The following is a 12,645-nucleotide window of genomic DNA, read 5'->3' on the forward strand; positions in this document are numbered from 1 at the left end:
TGGGGTCTTTGGGGCTGTGTATGTCAGCCCTGCTCTATGGCTGTGGCTGTGTATGTCAGCCCTGCTCTATGGCTGTGGCTGTGTATGTCAGCCCTGCTCTATGGCTGTGGCTGTGTATGTCAGCTCTGCTCTATGGCTGTGTCTGTGTATGTCAGCTCTGCTCTATGGCTGTGGCTGTGTATGTCAGCCCTGCTCTATGGCTGTGGCTGTGGTTCCCCGTTGCCGTAGTGGAACAAACATGCGTCGCGTAGTAACTGGGGACGCTCCGCTCCCGTAAACACCCACACGTGTGAGGCGGCCGCGGCCAATGAGCTGCGGGGAGCGGGGGGAAGCAGCCAATGAGAATGGGAGGGGGGCGGGATCAGTGAGAGGGGTGGGGTTAATGCCGGAGCGTGCGGGGCTGGAGGTGCGGGGTGTGGGGCTGGGAATAGGGGCGGGGGGCTGAGCCGCTATAGGGAGCGGTAAGGAGGGACCCTACAACCTGAGCCCTGCCCTGTGGGGAGCTGCTAATGCCCACTCGCTGCCCCCCCCATTTCAGGCCGCTCTCCGTTCCCCCCGGCCATGGCCTCACTCAGTCTATCCGAGCTGTTGGATCTGGCCATCGGGACGCCCGAAATCGGGGCGGTGAATTTCAATGCGCTGTACAGCCTGCTGTACGCCATGCTGCAGCAACTGGGGCTGCAGCACCTCCCGACCGCACAGCGGGCTGCGACCCCCGGGGAGCACCCACAGCAAAGGGAGCAGCCAACGGGAACTGCGAGCAGCACCGCGACACACGGTGTGAGCAGGGAGGAGGGAGAAGGGAAGGACGGCGCTGACGGCAGGGACGCCAAGGTAAAGGCTTTGCAGGGCGCTGTTGGAGGCAGCAGGGCTCTAAGGGGCTCCCAGCACAGCTATGGGGTTTCCCACCTCCTCTCCCCCTCCAGGCTGTGCCCCTCTCCCAGGATCTCCTCCAGGAGCTCGGTGGGATGAAGGCGGCACAGTCCCAAATGGAAGAGGACCTGAGGAAGATTAAAGGGATGTTGGGTCTGGTGAGTCACCCCCATCTCCTCCACCCACCCCTGCCCCACTCCATATAGCCCCACTCCATGTAGCCCCACTCCGTATAGCCCCACTCCTTATAGCCCCACTCCATATAGCCCCACTGCTGCCCCCCTGCTTGCCCCCCACCCCTGGGAGCCGTGGGTGAGGACTCACCGCCTGAATCCCTTTGGGTTGACCCCGTTAAATCCCCGCTCTGTGCTGCCCTCTCAGGATGATGGCCGGGGCGCCGCAGGGCAGCAGTGGGGCCGCCGCGATGGGGTGAGCTCGGACAGTGACGTGGGACGGCCACGAGCACCTCTCCAGTTTGGGATGGTAGGAGTGGATGTACCCTGATGGCACAGTGCAGTCATAGCGACTCCCCTCATTCCCACCCCCGTGCTCAGCCCACCCACAAACTGCCTTCCCACTATTTCTCCCTCCCAGGGAGCTGATAGGGACCAACTTTCAACCACCGAATCCTCTGAGTCTGATGATGACACCAGACGTGAGGACAGACGGAGGGGACGTGCAGGGAGACGGGGAACACGGCCCGGACCTGGGGATGGCAGAGGGACAGCAGGAGCACAGCCTGACTCCACGGGGACACAAGCAGGGATGATGAAAGATCCCGCTGCCACCAGCCCAGGGACACAGCCAGGGTACCCAGGCACCCAGGTCTCTGGCCCAGGGGTGCAGCCAGGATCCCCTGGCACCCAGATCACAGGCCCAGGAGCACAGCCAGGGTTCCCTGGCACACAGGTCACCGGCCCAGGGATGCAGCCAGGATCCCCTGGCACTCAGGGGATCAGCCCAGGAGAACAGCTGGGGTATCCTGGTACCCAAGTCACCGGCCCAGGGATGCAGCCAGGGTACCCAGGCACACAGCCCATGACCACGGGGGCACAGCCGGGGTCCCCTGGCACCATGGGGGCACAGCCAGGGTACCCTGGCACCATGGGGACACAGCCGGGGTCCCCTGGCACCATGGGGACACAGATGTGGCCCCAAGGAGGAGCAGTGGGGGCTCAGCCGGGCCCCCCTGGTACAGCACCCTACAGTCAGACCGTCCCTTCCGATGCCACCCCCGGAGCCATGGGGACAGGGGTGGATGATGTATATTCCAAAGGCAGAGGTGAAGATTCACAGCTCCTATCACCCACTGCCCCGGGAGCTGAGACCTCTGCTGGCATGGACACCGGCTCCGCATCCACTACACAAGGGCTGGCAGTGCCTGAGGTCTCAGGCCATGACATGGGGACAGCGGAGGCTTTCAAGCAGCTCAGCCACCTCTGCAGTGCCCTGGAGGAGCGGGTGGCCCAGCTGGAGGCCAACAAGTTGGACCGCAGTGAGCTGGAGGATCTACATCTGCCTTCCCTGAAGGGAGGTGGGAAACATTGGGCCCTACAGGTGGTGGTGATGGGGGACTGGGGGCTCAGCCCAGTGTGTTGGGTTCACTGCATTGAACAGGGGAGATGGAGGGGGTGTCTCAATGGGAACAGCTGGAGGGGAGGTTGGTTGGAGCTGGAGCTGGACCCTGACAGCATCACATCCCTGCAGGCCAGGAGAACATCACCATCGTGCTGGCCGACCTCCAGGACCACGTGTCTGCACTGCAGGACATGGCCAGCGACCTGCAGGGAGAGAAGGAGAAGGTGAGTGGGCTGCAGGGCTGGGGGTGGGCAGGGGGTCACCAAAGGACCCTCACACAGACCATGTGCCACTGCTGTTCACAGATCAAGCAGCTGCAGGACGCCTTGGAGAAGCTGGGAGTGATGGGGGCAGATGGGATAGTGGACAGCAGCCTGCAGCTGGGGTAAGGAAATGGGGTGGGTTTGCTGCTTCTGAGAGCAGAACTGTCTGGGGGTGAGGGTCAGGACGGGGCTCCATCCGTGCGCCCATCTTGCTGGTTAGGGACATGCTGCAGGAGATGAAGAAGGAGCTGAAGGAGCTGAAGGAGAGGCAGCACGCAGCCAGAGCCGCGCTGGAGCAGCTGGTGGCTGACACTGCCAACAACCTGCAGGAGCAGGTGGGTGTGTGGGGAGGGGGCACAGGGCTGTCCTTGTAGGGAGGACCCCTGAGGCCATCACAGCACCTTTCCCTTGCAGCTGGACGAGCTGCGCTCCATGCTGGGCAGCACCGAGCCGGCTGAGCACCGCCATGACAGAGCAAAGCAGGATGATGCTCTGTGCCCGGTGTGCAGCTCAAATGTGGGGGCACAGCTGGGCCGGCTGCTGCAGCGCTACGAGCAGCTCCAGGAGCTGGTGGAGTCGGTGTCAGCACGGCAGACAACGGGCAAGGGGGGCAAGCAGCGAGTGGGCAAGGGGCAGGTAGGGAACTGCTGCAGTCTGGGTTTGCTTTGGGGTGGGTTTGGGTTTGGTGTCTCAGCCTCCAGCCCAACAACCCCATGTTGTTCCATGTGGCTCCTGTTGTGCATCCTTCACATGGTGCTGGGCTGCTGCCTTCCCTCCCCACAGCAGGATGAGGAGCTGCTGAAGCACATCCAGGCTGCCATCGCTCAGGTGCAGTGGGACTGCGAGAAGCTCAGCTGTGTCACCGGGAACCTGGTGGACGACCAGCACCAGAGGCAGAGGGACATTGAGGTGGGAATTTCAGCATCCTGCAGGCAGCCCCTCTGCTTGTAACCATCAAATCACAGAGGCAGAGTGGCTGTGAGTGGGGCCGTTCTGTGTTTGCAGGCTCTGTTCCACTCCCTGGAGAGGCTGGAGAAGGAGAAGGTGGACAAGGAAGAGCTGGTGCTGGAGATTGATGTGGTAAGGATGTCAGCATCCCTGTGCTTTGCAGGAAGGAAGCAGGGCAGGACCAGGACCCCATGGTGCTCTGCTGTCTCACTATTCCAGAAAGCAGACAGAGCCTCTTTAGCTGGCAAAGTCAGCTGTGCCCAGTTCGATGCAGCCATGGAGCAGCTGAATGGGGCAATTAAGGAGATGCTGAGCAAGGTGACGGGGCAGGAGCAGGACTGGCACCAGGTCCAGCAGAAGCTCATTCAGGAGCTGGACTCCAAGGTACACACACAGCTGGGGTTGGAGCATCCCACTGTGCGGGGTCACCCCGTCCCTCCTGCCTCCCTCTGGTGCCACTGATGGGGACACGAAGGTTCCGTGCCCACCCGCAGTTGGACCGTCTGGAGCTGGCCCCGCTGCGGCAGCAGCTGGAGGAGCGTTGGAAGAGCGTCCTGAAGCAGCTCAAGGAGAGCGAACCGCGGCCGGAGGGGGACGATGCTGCCGGCATTCGGAAGTGGGTGCAATGGGGACGGCTGGGGGCAGCGCTCTGTCTCCGTTTGGAGATGGAGTTTGTGCCTTTGGAGATGGAATTTGTGCCTTTCTCTGCCCGTTTTTGCTGCACTCAGCCCCGTGTGCCTCCCTGCTGCATTGGGATTTAACACGGGACTGTGGCATGAGGCCCCTAAATTAGCCATGCTCACTGTCAGACAGACCCCACAGCACAGGGCAGGGTTCCCAGTAACGCCTTTGCTGGTTTCCTTGGGGTTGGGGTGTCAGAACTTGTCCCAGGCTCCTACAGACAGAGATGCAGGGCTGGAATACATGGACACACAGGACACACCGAGTGCCCCCCAAAGCCCCTTTCACAGCCACATTCCCAGGCCCTCAAGAAGCCCCATCCCTTCTGCAGCACCCGATGCTGCCACCGACCCCTGATCTCCCCGCAGGCAGCTGCTGGCCCATTTCCACTGTGTGTCCTGTGACCGACCCCTGAACATCCTGGTGCCTGGACCGTGAGTTCTGGGGTGCTCTGATACCCCCTGGGTTTGGGTGGGGGCTGGAGGTGGGACCCTGCCCTGTGCTGTCCTGCCTGGCTCTGAGCCGGATGGATGGCATGTGGGTACACCTGCAGGATGGCTGCAGGGCAGGGTGGCTCATTGCCCCCTATAACCCCCATCTCTGCCCTCCAGGCACATTGTGACCATTCCACCGCTGCCAGCGCTTTCTTCACACGTTGCCATGCGTCCCCGTGGTGCCACCTTCCAGCCAGAGCACATCCACAGGTGGGGGACAAGGGGACAAGGGGCTGGTTCATGGCATAGAGATGCTCCCAGCCCTGAGCATCCATCCCCACCCCGCAGGGATCAGGGAGCCACGTATGGGTTCATACACGTGCCACGGCACTGTGGGGGGCAGCACACCATCACCCACCCAGTGCAGCGCTGCCCACGACCCCCACATGGCCCACCCTACTGCCCCACACCACCACAGCCCCATGGCAGCACCAGCAAGAAGGTAGGAAATGGGATGTCTGAGGAGGTGGGGATTTGGGATCTCATGGAGGGAGCTGGGAGCACTAAGGTGGGATGGATGTGGGATCTCTAAGGGTGAAAGGATCCATTCTGAGGCTGAGCAGCTCTGCGAGGGGATGCTGAGCATCTGAATGCCACAGGGAGAGCTGTACATGGGCAGACTGAGGGGGGAGGTTGCATTCATAGGGGCGTTTCACCCAGCTTGCTCTACCATTGTGCTCCATAAACACATCCCGTATCCTCATATACAGCTGCAGGCTGCCCCATGGGGAGATAGATGTCTGATGGGTGATGGAGTTCCCTGCTGGGGATGCTGTGGGGGCACTGGGTCAGCTGGGAGCACAGCCCCGTGGTGCTGGGGGGGGCTCCTGCTTTGGGCTGTGCATCCAGCACTGGCACTGCTCCCTGTTCTCCTTCCCAGTACGGCGAGATGGAGCTGCTGGGCCAGGATGGGCACATCTACAGAGGCCGGCGGTACATTCAGCTGCCTGCCCTCAAAGGGAAGGAGGGTACAGATGTACAGGGTGTGGGGTAATCCCACTGACCCCAAATGGTCATGGGAGCTCTGCAATGGGGGGACCCCAACTGCTCTCATGTTCCCCTCCTCTGGTCTTTCCTCCAGGCTCAATGAGGAGTAAGTCCAGGGGTGCTCAGGACACCAACCCCACGCGGCCCTGCAGTGCCCTGTACCCACTCAGCCAGCCAGGTATGGACCCAGTGCCCACCCTGACCCCAAAGCTGAGGCCTTCAATTGGGTGCATTAACCCCTGTGCTTCCCCCCAGGCACCCCGCAGGAGCAGCGCCCAGTGTCATCCCATGGCCGCCTGCCTCACCTCTGGTCACCGCAGGGCAGAGAAGAAAACCCCAGAGCAGAGAGCACCTGAAACCCACCCCTGGGCACCGGGTGGGCCCGTGGGCTGTGACCAGTAGCAATAAAGAGCAGTGGATGGGATTCATTTGCATGGTCAGGGTAGGGATGGGGTTGGTTTTGCCTTCAGCATCCCCCTTCTGTATGTATGGACACCTCCATCCTTCCACCCACCCCCACTCCTTGCTGCCTATGCAGGTGATGGGGCTGACCCCCCCCCAATTGGCACATACAGGGCTGGACCAAACCCTGGTGTGGATGTAGGGGGACACAGAGCTGAGATCTTCCCATCACATACTCAGGGTGTGACTGCAGCATCCCTTACCCTGAGCCCCAAAGGGCTGAATACCCACACAGGGCATCCCCCACCCCAATAGCTCCCAGTGTGGGACTCCATGTCCCTGGGGCTCCTTGTCCCTGCCATGTCTGAACCTGAAAGTTCACTTAGTTAAATTGCATGTTATGTAGCTCTGATTTACTGCTGCAGTGTGTTGCAGCTGCTCTGCACTGGTCTGACCTCCTGGGATGTGTTTGTTTGGGATTTGGGGTGGGGGGAGAAAGGGGAACAACACTATGAAGGTGCTGGGAAGGTGGGAGAAGCACCAACCAATGGGTCCCACGGCGCAACAAAGAAGGGAAACTCAGAGCAAAGCCCATCAGCAGGATAAGGCTCAGCTGGGACACACTGCAGGGTGCTGAGCTCAGTCCCACCCCCCTTATGGGAACCCACCCACACTGCTGGTCCCATAAGCACCATCACCCCCCCAGCCCCGGTATTGCTGTGCTCAGAGCAGGTAAGCGGATCCAGGTGGGTTTTCCTTTTCCTTTGTGGATCATCCCTGTCCCTTCCTTTGTATCCCCACAACCCCCAGCTCTGGTTGGGGGGTCTCAGCCCATCCACATAGAGCAGCAGTGATGGGAGCTGAGCTGTGAGGGGGGTCTAGTCAGAAAGGCACAGTGAGGTTGGGGCTGTGTTTGGGTGGGCGCTGCTGGCTCCCCCAGCAAAGAGAAGAGGCAGGGACAGCTGCTGTTAAAAAAAGCCATTATTATTTTGGTTTTTAATTGCTTTTAAATTAATTAAAAAACAAAAAAACCCTTCGAGCTGTTTCTATTTTCATTTTTTTTTCCTGTTCTTTTTGGGGTTTGGGGTTTTTTTTTGTTGGTTTTTTTTCTCCTTTTTTTGGTTTTTTTGTCTTTTTTTTTAAGCAAGATTTGATTTGAAAACTAAAAATACCCCAAAGAAACAAACAACCCCCCCCCCCCATAGCTCACCCCATAGCCCCCTAATAGCCCCTAATAGCCCCCATCCCCCCCCTAGTTTTCTCCACTGCCTCCACCAGGAAGGGCCCACAGTTATGGGGATGGGGGCATCACCCCCCATTATGAAACCACCCATCTGGGCTTAGGGTTGGGGGAAGCTGTGCAAGAATCCAGGCTGATCCTAAAAGCCAGAGATGTGCTTTGCTCTCAGGCACCCCATGCTAAAGGTGGGGGGGGGGCTGTCCCAATGGGGCTGGGTGCTGGCAGCTGTCTTCATCCCTTTGGGTTTGTATCTTTTCCCCCCTCCCACCCCCCCAATCAATTCCATTCCCTTGCTTGCCTTGCCCCCTGTGCCCTTCTGCATTTATATACATTAGATATATTTATATATTATAGTTATATATTTTAAAAAAAAAACAAAATAAAATAATAATAATAGGGGGAGGAAAAGACCAGCTGGTAACTTGTGTGGGCCTTCCTGGCAGTGTCCCCCACCCTCACCACCTCCCCATCCCACCCCCCCAATAACCAACAAAGGATAAAACCTAGAAAATGATTCCAGTGCGTTTCTCATGAAGCCCCCCCCACTGCAAACGCCCTGGCCCTGTTCCCCCCCCCCCTCCTACACCCACCCACCCCCTATCCCCCCCTTATCTCTGGCTGTCCATTGTGGCCATGGCTTTCTGTGGGGGGGCACCGGGGGGAGGCGCAGGGGGCCAGGAGGGCTGCGGGTGATGCAGGTGGTGGTGGAGACCGTGGGCTGTGGGTGAGGAGGGGGGCAGCCATGAGGGCTGTTGGTTGGGGGGTGAGGAAGCCCAGAAGGGGCTGAAGCTGCCCGGGGGGGAACAGGCCATGGAGGTGATGGGGCTGTTGCTGCTCTGGAGGTTTTCGGAGGTTCGCAGCTTGGAGAACATGGCGAGAGCATCCGGGAAGTTGGGTGGAGTGGCCGGTGTGTTGCTTGGGGTGCACATCTGTGGGGAGAGGAAACAGTGGGTGTCAGGTCCCTGTGGGTCGCTTTGGGTCCCCGTAAGGGTTGTTTGGGGTAAGGGTGCCCACGGGGTCCACAAGAGTCATACAGCCCCACCAGTGGGTGCCAACGCACTACAAGGGACCCCATTACATGAGCTCAGTGCAGTACTGGGGTCCCTATGCAGTGCTCTGGGTGAGCCCCCGTGGGGCACAGGGTTTATGCTGATCCTGTGTTGGCTCAGAACTGGGGTTCCCTATTCCCAGAGCTGATCCCGAAGCTGGGAATCTGGCATGGGGGGGGTTCAGCCCCACTGTTCTCATTCAATCAGATGCTGACAGTGAGGAGTGGGATGTGTGAGTGCGGGGTTCTTCTCGCTCTGCCACTTCCCAAAGCCATCAGCCTGGACACAGACCCAAATATAGGGCTGTGCTGCTGACACCACTGCAGAGCACTGTGGGGTTGGTGGGGGCTCTGAACCCCATAAGTGCCGTGTGGGGTGGGAGCAGAACATGGGCCTTATTCTGGGTGTGATGGACGCTGCTGCCTGCTTTGCATGGTGCTTCCTGCAGCACAATGGCTGTGCTGGGCATTACTTTGTAGAGTGGTTTATTGTTTGGTGAATCCTCCGAGGCCTGAAGCAGCCCCTCCTGCCTCCCCTCCCCAACTCTAAATGGGGTTTTATTTAGGGTGGGGGGGGCAGGGTGCAGGGTTTGATCTTCCCTCTGCCACCGGATGCAAACATGGGGATATAGGGGGGCTCTGTGGGATCCCCCATGCTCTGAATATAGGGGAAAGTCACAGTGAGAGCCACCCCAGCCTGAGCAAAGGGGGGAAATCACTATGGGAGTGGGGGTAACACGCATAGGGGCAGAATGTGAGGCCCAGACTGCGGCCTGCTCAGTGCCTATGGGACGGATAGAAAGGGGCCAAAGCAGCCCTGCTCAGTGTGCACAGCCCCATAAATGAAGGTGGGGAAGGAAAGCAGGTAACAAAACGTCCCCCCCCATGGTGGTGTGTGGGGTGCAGGGCCGCAGCCTTCCTTCCGCGCCGCACGGCCGCTTCCTGGCAGACATCTTAGCTCGTGGTGTTTACATTCGCCGGCTGCGTGTGGCACAGCAACATGGTGGAGGGGGCTGATAGATGGGAGCGGGGATGGGATGGAGGCTGGAGGGGGTTGGTGGAGGGGGGTTATGGGGTGTATGGGGATATGGGGTGTATGGGGATATGGGGTGGGGGGTCTTACCATCTGGTGGTGGTGGTGGCTGTTGGGAATGTTGGTCTCCTGGAAGAAGGCGCTCAGGGCGGTCTGTGGGGGCACAGGGCGCGTGTCAGGATCCCCACGAGGGGCAGAAAGACACAGAGGTGGAGGGGAGCCCTAAAAGGGGCAAAAAGCCCCCCCACCCCCATCGGGACCCCCCCAGGACCCCACTCTCGTGCTGACCACCCCCATTGCCAGGCCCACACTCCATAAACCCACTCAGAACCAACCCCCCCTTCCCCTTCATGGGGTCCCTCCGCCTCTTTTTACACCCTCTCCCCTTCCCCCCCCCCCCCCCCCCCCCCCCCCCATATACTCACGGGCTGTGCTCCCCCCGCGGCCCAGCCGGTAGATCCGGTTACGGCCCGGGTATAAATAGGGTATAAATAAGGTACAAATAGGGGCAGCCCAGCCCCAAGTGGGGCCTCTCTGCCCCCCAAACACCCCATGGGGTGGGGGGGGTCACTTGGGGGGGGCTGTAAACCCCCTTTGGATAAACCCAGCGTGGGCCGCGGTACCGGGGGGGGGTGAGGGGGGATCAGGGGGTTATAGGGCCGGTATAGGGCCGGTAAAGGGGGGTGGGGAGGGGGGTCCCGTACCTCGAACTGCCAATGTGCCGCCTGCAGCAGCTGCTTGGCCTGGTCGGCGGCGCAACCGGCCGCCAGCACGAACTGGTTGATCATCACCTGGTGCCGCAGCTCCTCCATGTTCACCGACATGGCGGGGCCGGTACCAGAACAAGGGGGGGATAAAGGGGGATAAAGGGTGGGGGGGGATTTAGGATGGGGGACCCCCGCCCTGGGTGCCCGGAGCGCCCCGACACCGCGCGGGGTGGGGGTGGGGGCGGGGAGCGGCGGCGGCACCGGGGTGGGCGGGGCTAAAGAAAGGCCACGCCCCCTCCTCCTCGCTCGCTGATTGGTCGGCTCCGCACCGCCCGCCCCGACGGGCGTTGGGTTCGAATCTTCCAGCTGCTCTGCCGCTAAGCCCCGCCCCGCTGTGAGCTCATTGGTTGTTGGCTTGTGTTTTGGCTGTAGGGATGAGCTGCTATTGGTCGGTGTGTCTACGAGGGGCGGGGAGATGGAGGGAATGAGAGATGAGCTCGCTGATTGGTCGCTTTACGTTGGGTGTTTGTGACGTCACGTTCATTGATAACGTTCATTGAGTGGCGATGTGGGGGGTCCCGGGGATGGGAATGTTCGGGGCTTCTGGGTACGGCAGGGACCACCGGGACCCCCAGTAATGTCAGTGCCATCATTGACATCATTGACATCATTGATGGCCTTTAGGGCAGGGATGGTTCCGAGATATCCGGACCCGAAGGGAGCCGGGAGCTTGGAGTTAAAGCGGATATAAAGAGGGGGATAATAAAAGCTGAAAGAAAGGCTATGGAGATTGAGCAGAGAGAGGGGGGGGAAGTGGGATAAGGGTGGGGGGGTTGGGATAGGGGTGGGATTTGGGGTGGGTGGATAGGGGTGGGATAAGGGGGGTGGGGTGGGATAAGGGAGGGGTTGGGATAGTGGTGGGATGAGGTGGGATAAGAGGGTGGGGGGTGGGTAAGGGTGGGGTGGAATAGGGGTGGGGGAGGGGATAAGGGTGGGTGGATAAGGTGGGATAAAGGTGTGGATAGGGTTGGAATAGGGTGGGTGGGATAGGGGTGGGATAAAAGGGTGGGCAGGGAATTGCGGTGGGTGGATACCGGGTGGGATTGCGGTGGGTTTAGGAGTGGGATAAGGGTGCGGGGAGGTTGGGATAAGGGTGGGTGGGTGGGTGGGTGGGATAGGGGTGGAATAAGGGTGAGATAAGGGTGGGTGGGATAAGGGTGGGATAAGGGTGTAGATTGTGCCTGCAGAGCCATACAGGCGGCCTCCCCCCCACCGAATGCCCCCTGCTCCTCTGAGGGCAGCAGGTCTGGTGAAATAGAGCCTTAAGAGAGAGCTGTGGTCACAGACGGCCTTAGGAGGGGGGAGCTCACTGCTGGGTGGGAGTGCCAGCAGCTGCTGGAGGCACTGGGAGAGATGTGGGTATGCTGGACACATGGCAGTGCCTGCTTCCCTGCTTGCTGTGAGCAAACTGCTGCCCCTCGGTTTCCCCCCCTGCACCCATGCAAGCACTGCAGGGCTCAGGGCAGCGTGAGCTCTTTGGACCCACATCATGCACAGCAGCTGGTGCCCTATGGGCTTTAACACTTTAACACTTCTTTCTCTTCATACACCAGATTCTGCCCCTCTTCCCCATGTTGCTGCGGTTTATCCTTGTGCCTGGAGCTGCTATGGATGGGAGCAGAGCAGAAGGGAAGCAGAGCTCAGCCTCTCAGTCCCCGAGCTGTGCTGTCAGTGCCTGCACTCCTCGCTCCACTGCGGCACTGTCCTACAAAACCCTCTGCTGCAGCAGCACACAGAGCTGAAAAAAAGCCACGAGCCGTGCAGAGTGCAGGCAGCAGCTCTGTGTGTAATGAGAGCTGCTTTATGGATCTTTATGGGGCTAACTTTGAGTTATTGTCTGCACTAAAGCCCTGCAGTCTGTTGTGTGCTGTTAATGATGTGCCGGCTCCATCTCACCCAGGCTCTTGTTCCTGCCAGGGTTGTTGCTCGCTGGTGGGAGGCAGAGGAATGGGTTCAGGGATGGATTTGGCCCCTGGGCTGTCTGTGCAGAAATATGGGAGCAATCGGGGTCTGGGGGGGGCTGCTTTGTCCTGCATGACCTGAGCCAGGAGCTGACCCTGTTTCCTAAGTCTTTAGAGACCCAGTGAGCCCCAGCTCCTCCTGTGTAACCATCTCCACTGATTGCATTGCAGGGTTCAGGGGGGGAGATCTGGGCTGTGATTCCCAGGGTGGGGGTAGTGAGATGCAGCCAGGCTGCAGGCCCCCCCCCTCCACACACACACATACACACTCTGTGCTTTGGCTTTCACAGCTGTGCTGGGGGCAAGAAGCAGAACATCAGGGGAGGGAAGACATACATGGCCCTGTGCAGGGGGGCAGCAAGTGGGGAGC

At 60.0% G+C, this 12,645-nt stretch overlaps 2 protein-coding genes across 2 annotated transcripts; one reads left to right on the forward strand and one right to left on the reverse strand.

The window, feature by feature from the left end:
- Positions 1 to 352: 352 nt before the first annotated feature.
- QRICH2 (glutamine rich 2) lies at positions 353 to 6,248 on the forward strand. The gene is made up of 19 exons (XM_015879780.2): positions 353 to 406; positions 539 to 834; positions 927 to 1,031; positions 1,255 to 1,356; positions 1,468 to 2,407; positions 2,581 to 2,675; positions 2,757 to 2,836; positions 2,935 to 3,049; positions 3,129 to 3,350; positions 3,498 to 3,623; positions 3,720 to 3,794; positions 3,882 to 4,046; positions 4,157 to 4,278; positions 4,712 to 4,777; positions 4,955 to 5,047; positions 5,126 to 5,279; positions 5,718 to 5,805; positions 5,919 to 6,002; positions 6,080 to 6,248. Exons 2-19 carry the CDS (start codon positions 562 to 564, stop codon positions 6,178 to 6,180), a joined length of 3,006 nt encoding a protein of 1,001 aa, XP_015735266.1. The 5' UTR covers positions 353 to 406; positions 539 to 561; the 3' UTR covers positions 6,181 to 6,248.
- Positions 6,249 to 7,631: 1,383 nt separating this feature from the next.
- UBALD2 (UBA like domain containing 2) lies at positions 7,632 to 10,496 on the reverse strand. The gene is made up of 3 exons (XM_015880186.1): positions 10,252 to 10,496; positions 9,638 to 9,700; positions 7,632 to 8,395 (listed from the first exon to the last, which is right to left on the reverse strand). Exons 1-3 carry the CDS (start codon positions 10,369 to 10,371, stop codon positions 8,075 to 8,077), a joined length of 504 nt encoding a protein of 167 aa, XP_015735672.1. The 5' UTR covers positions 10,372 to 10,496; the 3' UTR covers positions 7,632 to 8,074.
- Positions 10,497 to 12,645: the final 2,149 nt, after the last annotated feature.

Source organism: Coturnix japonica, chromosome 18 (genome assembly GCF_001577835.2).
Source record: "Coturnix japonica isolate 7356 chromosome 18, Coturnix japonica 2.1, whole genome shotgun sequence".
In the NCBI taxonomy this organism is placed as follows: Eukaryota; Metazoa; Chordata; class Aves; order Galliformes; family Phasianidae; genus Coturnix; species Coturnix japonica.

Excerpts from the sequence above, each read along its gene's own strand:
- QRICH2 (XM_015879780.2), top strand. The coding sequence starts at position 562 with ATGGCCTCACTCAGTCTATCCGAGCTGTTGGATCTGGCCATCGGGACG. Across the intron at positions 2,408-2,580 it reads TCTGCCTTCCCTGAAGGGAG|GCCAGGAGAACATCACCATC; the intron begins GTGGGAAACATT and ends ACATCCCTGCAG. Across the intron at positions 3,624-3,719 it reads AGAGGCAGAGGGACATTGAG|GCTCTGTTCCACTCCCTGGA; the intron begins GTGGGAATTTCA and ends CTGTGTTTGCAG.
- UBALD2 (XM_015880186.1), bottom strand. The coding sequence starts at position 10,371 with ATGTCGGTGAACATGGAGGAGCTGCGGCACCAGGTGATGATCAACCAG. Across the intron at positions 9,701-10,251 it reads CGGCACATTGGCAGTTCGAG|ACCGCCCTGAGCGCCTTCTT; the intron begins GTACGGGACCCC and ends GTGCCCCCACAG. Across the intron at positions 8,396-9,637 it reads GCCACCACCACCACCAGATG|ATGTGCACCCCAAGCAACAC; the intron begins GTAAGACCCCCC and ends CTCTCCCCACAG.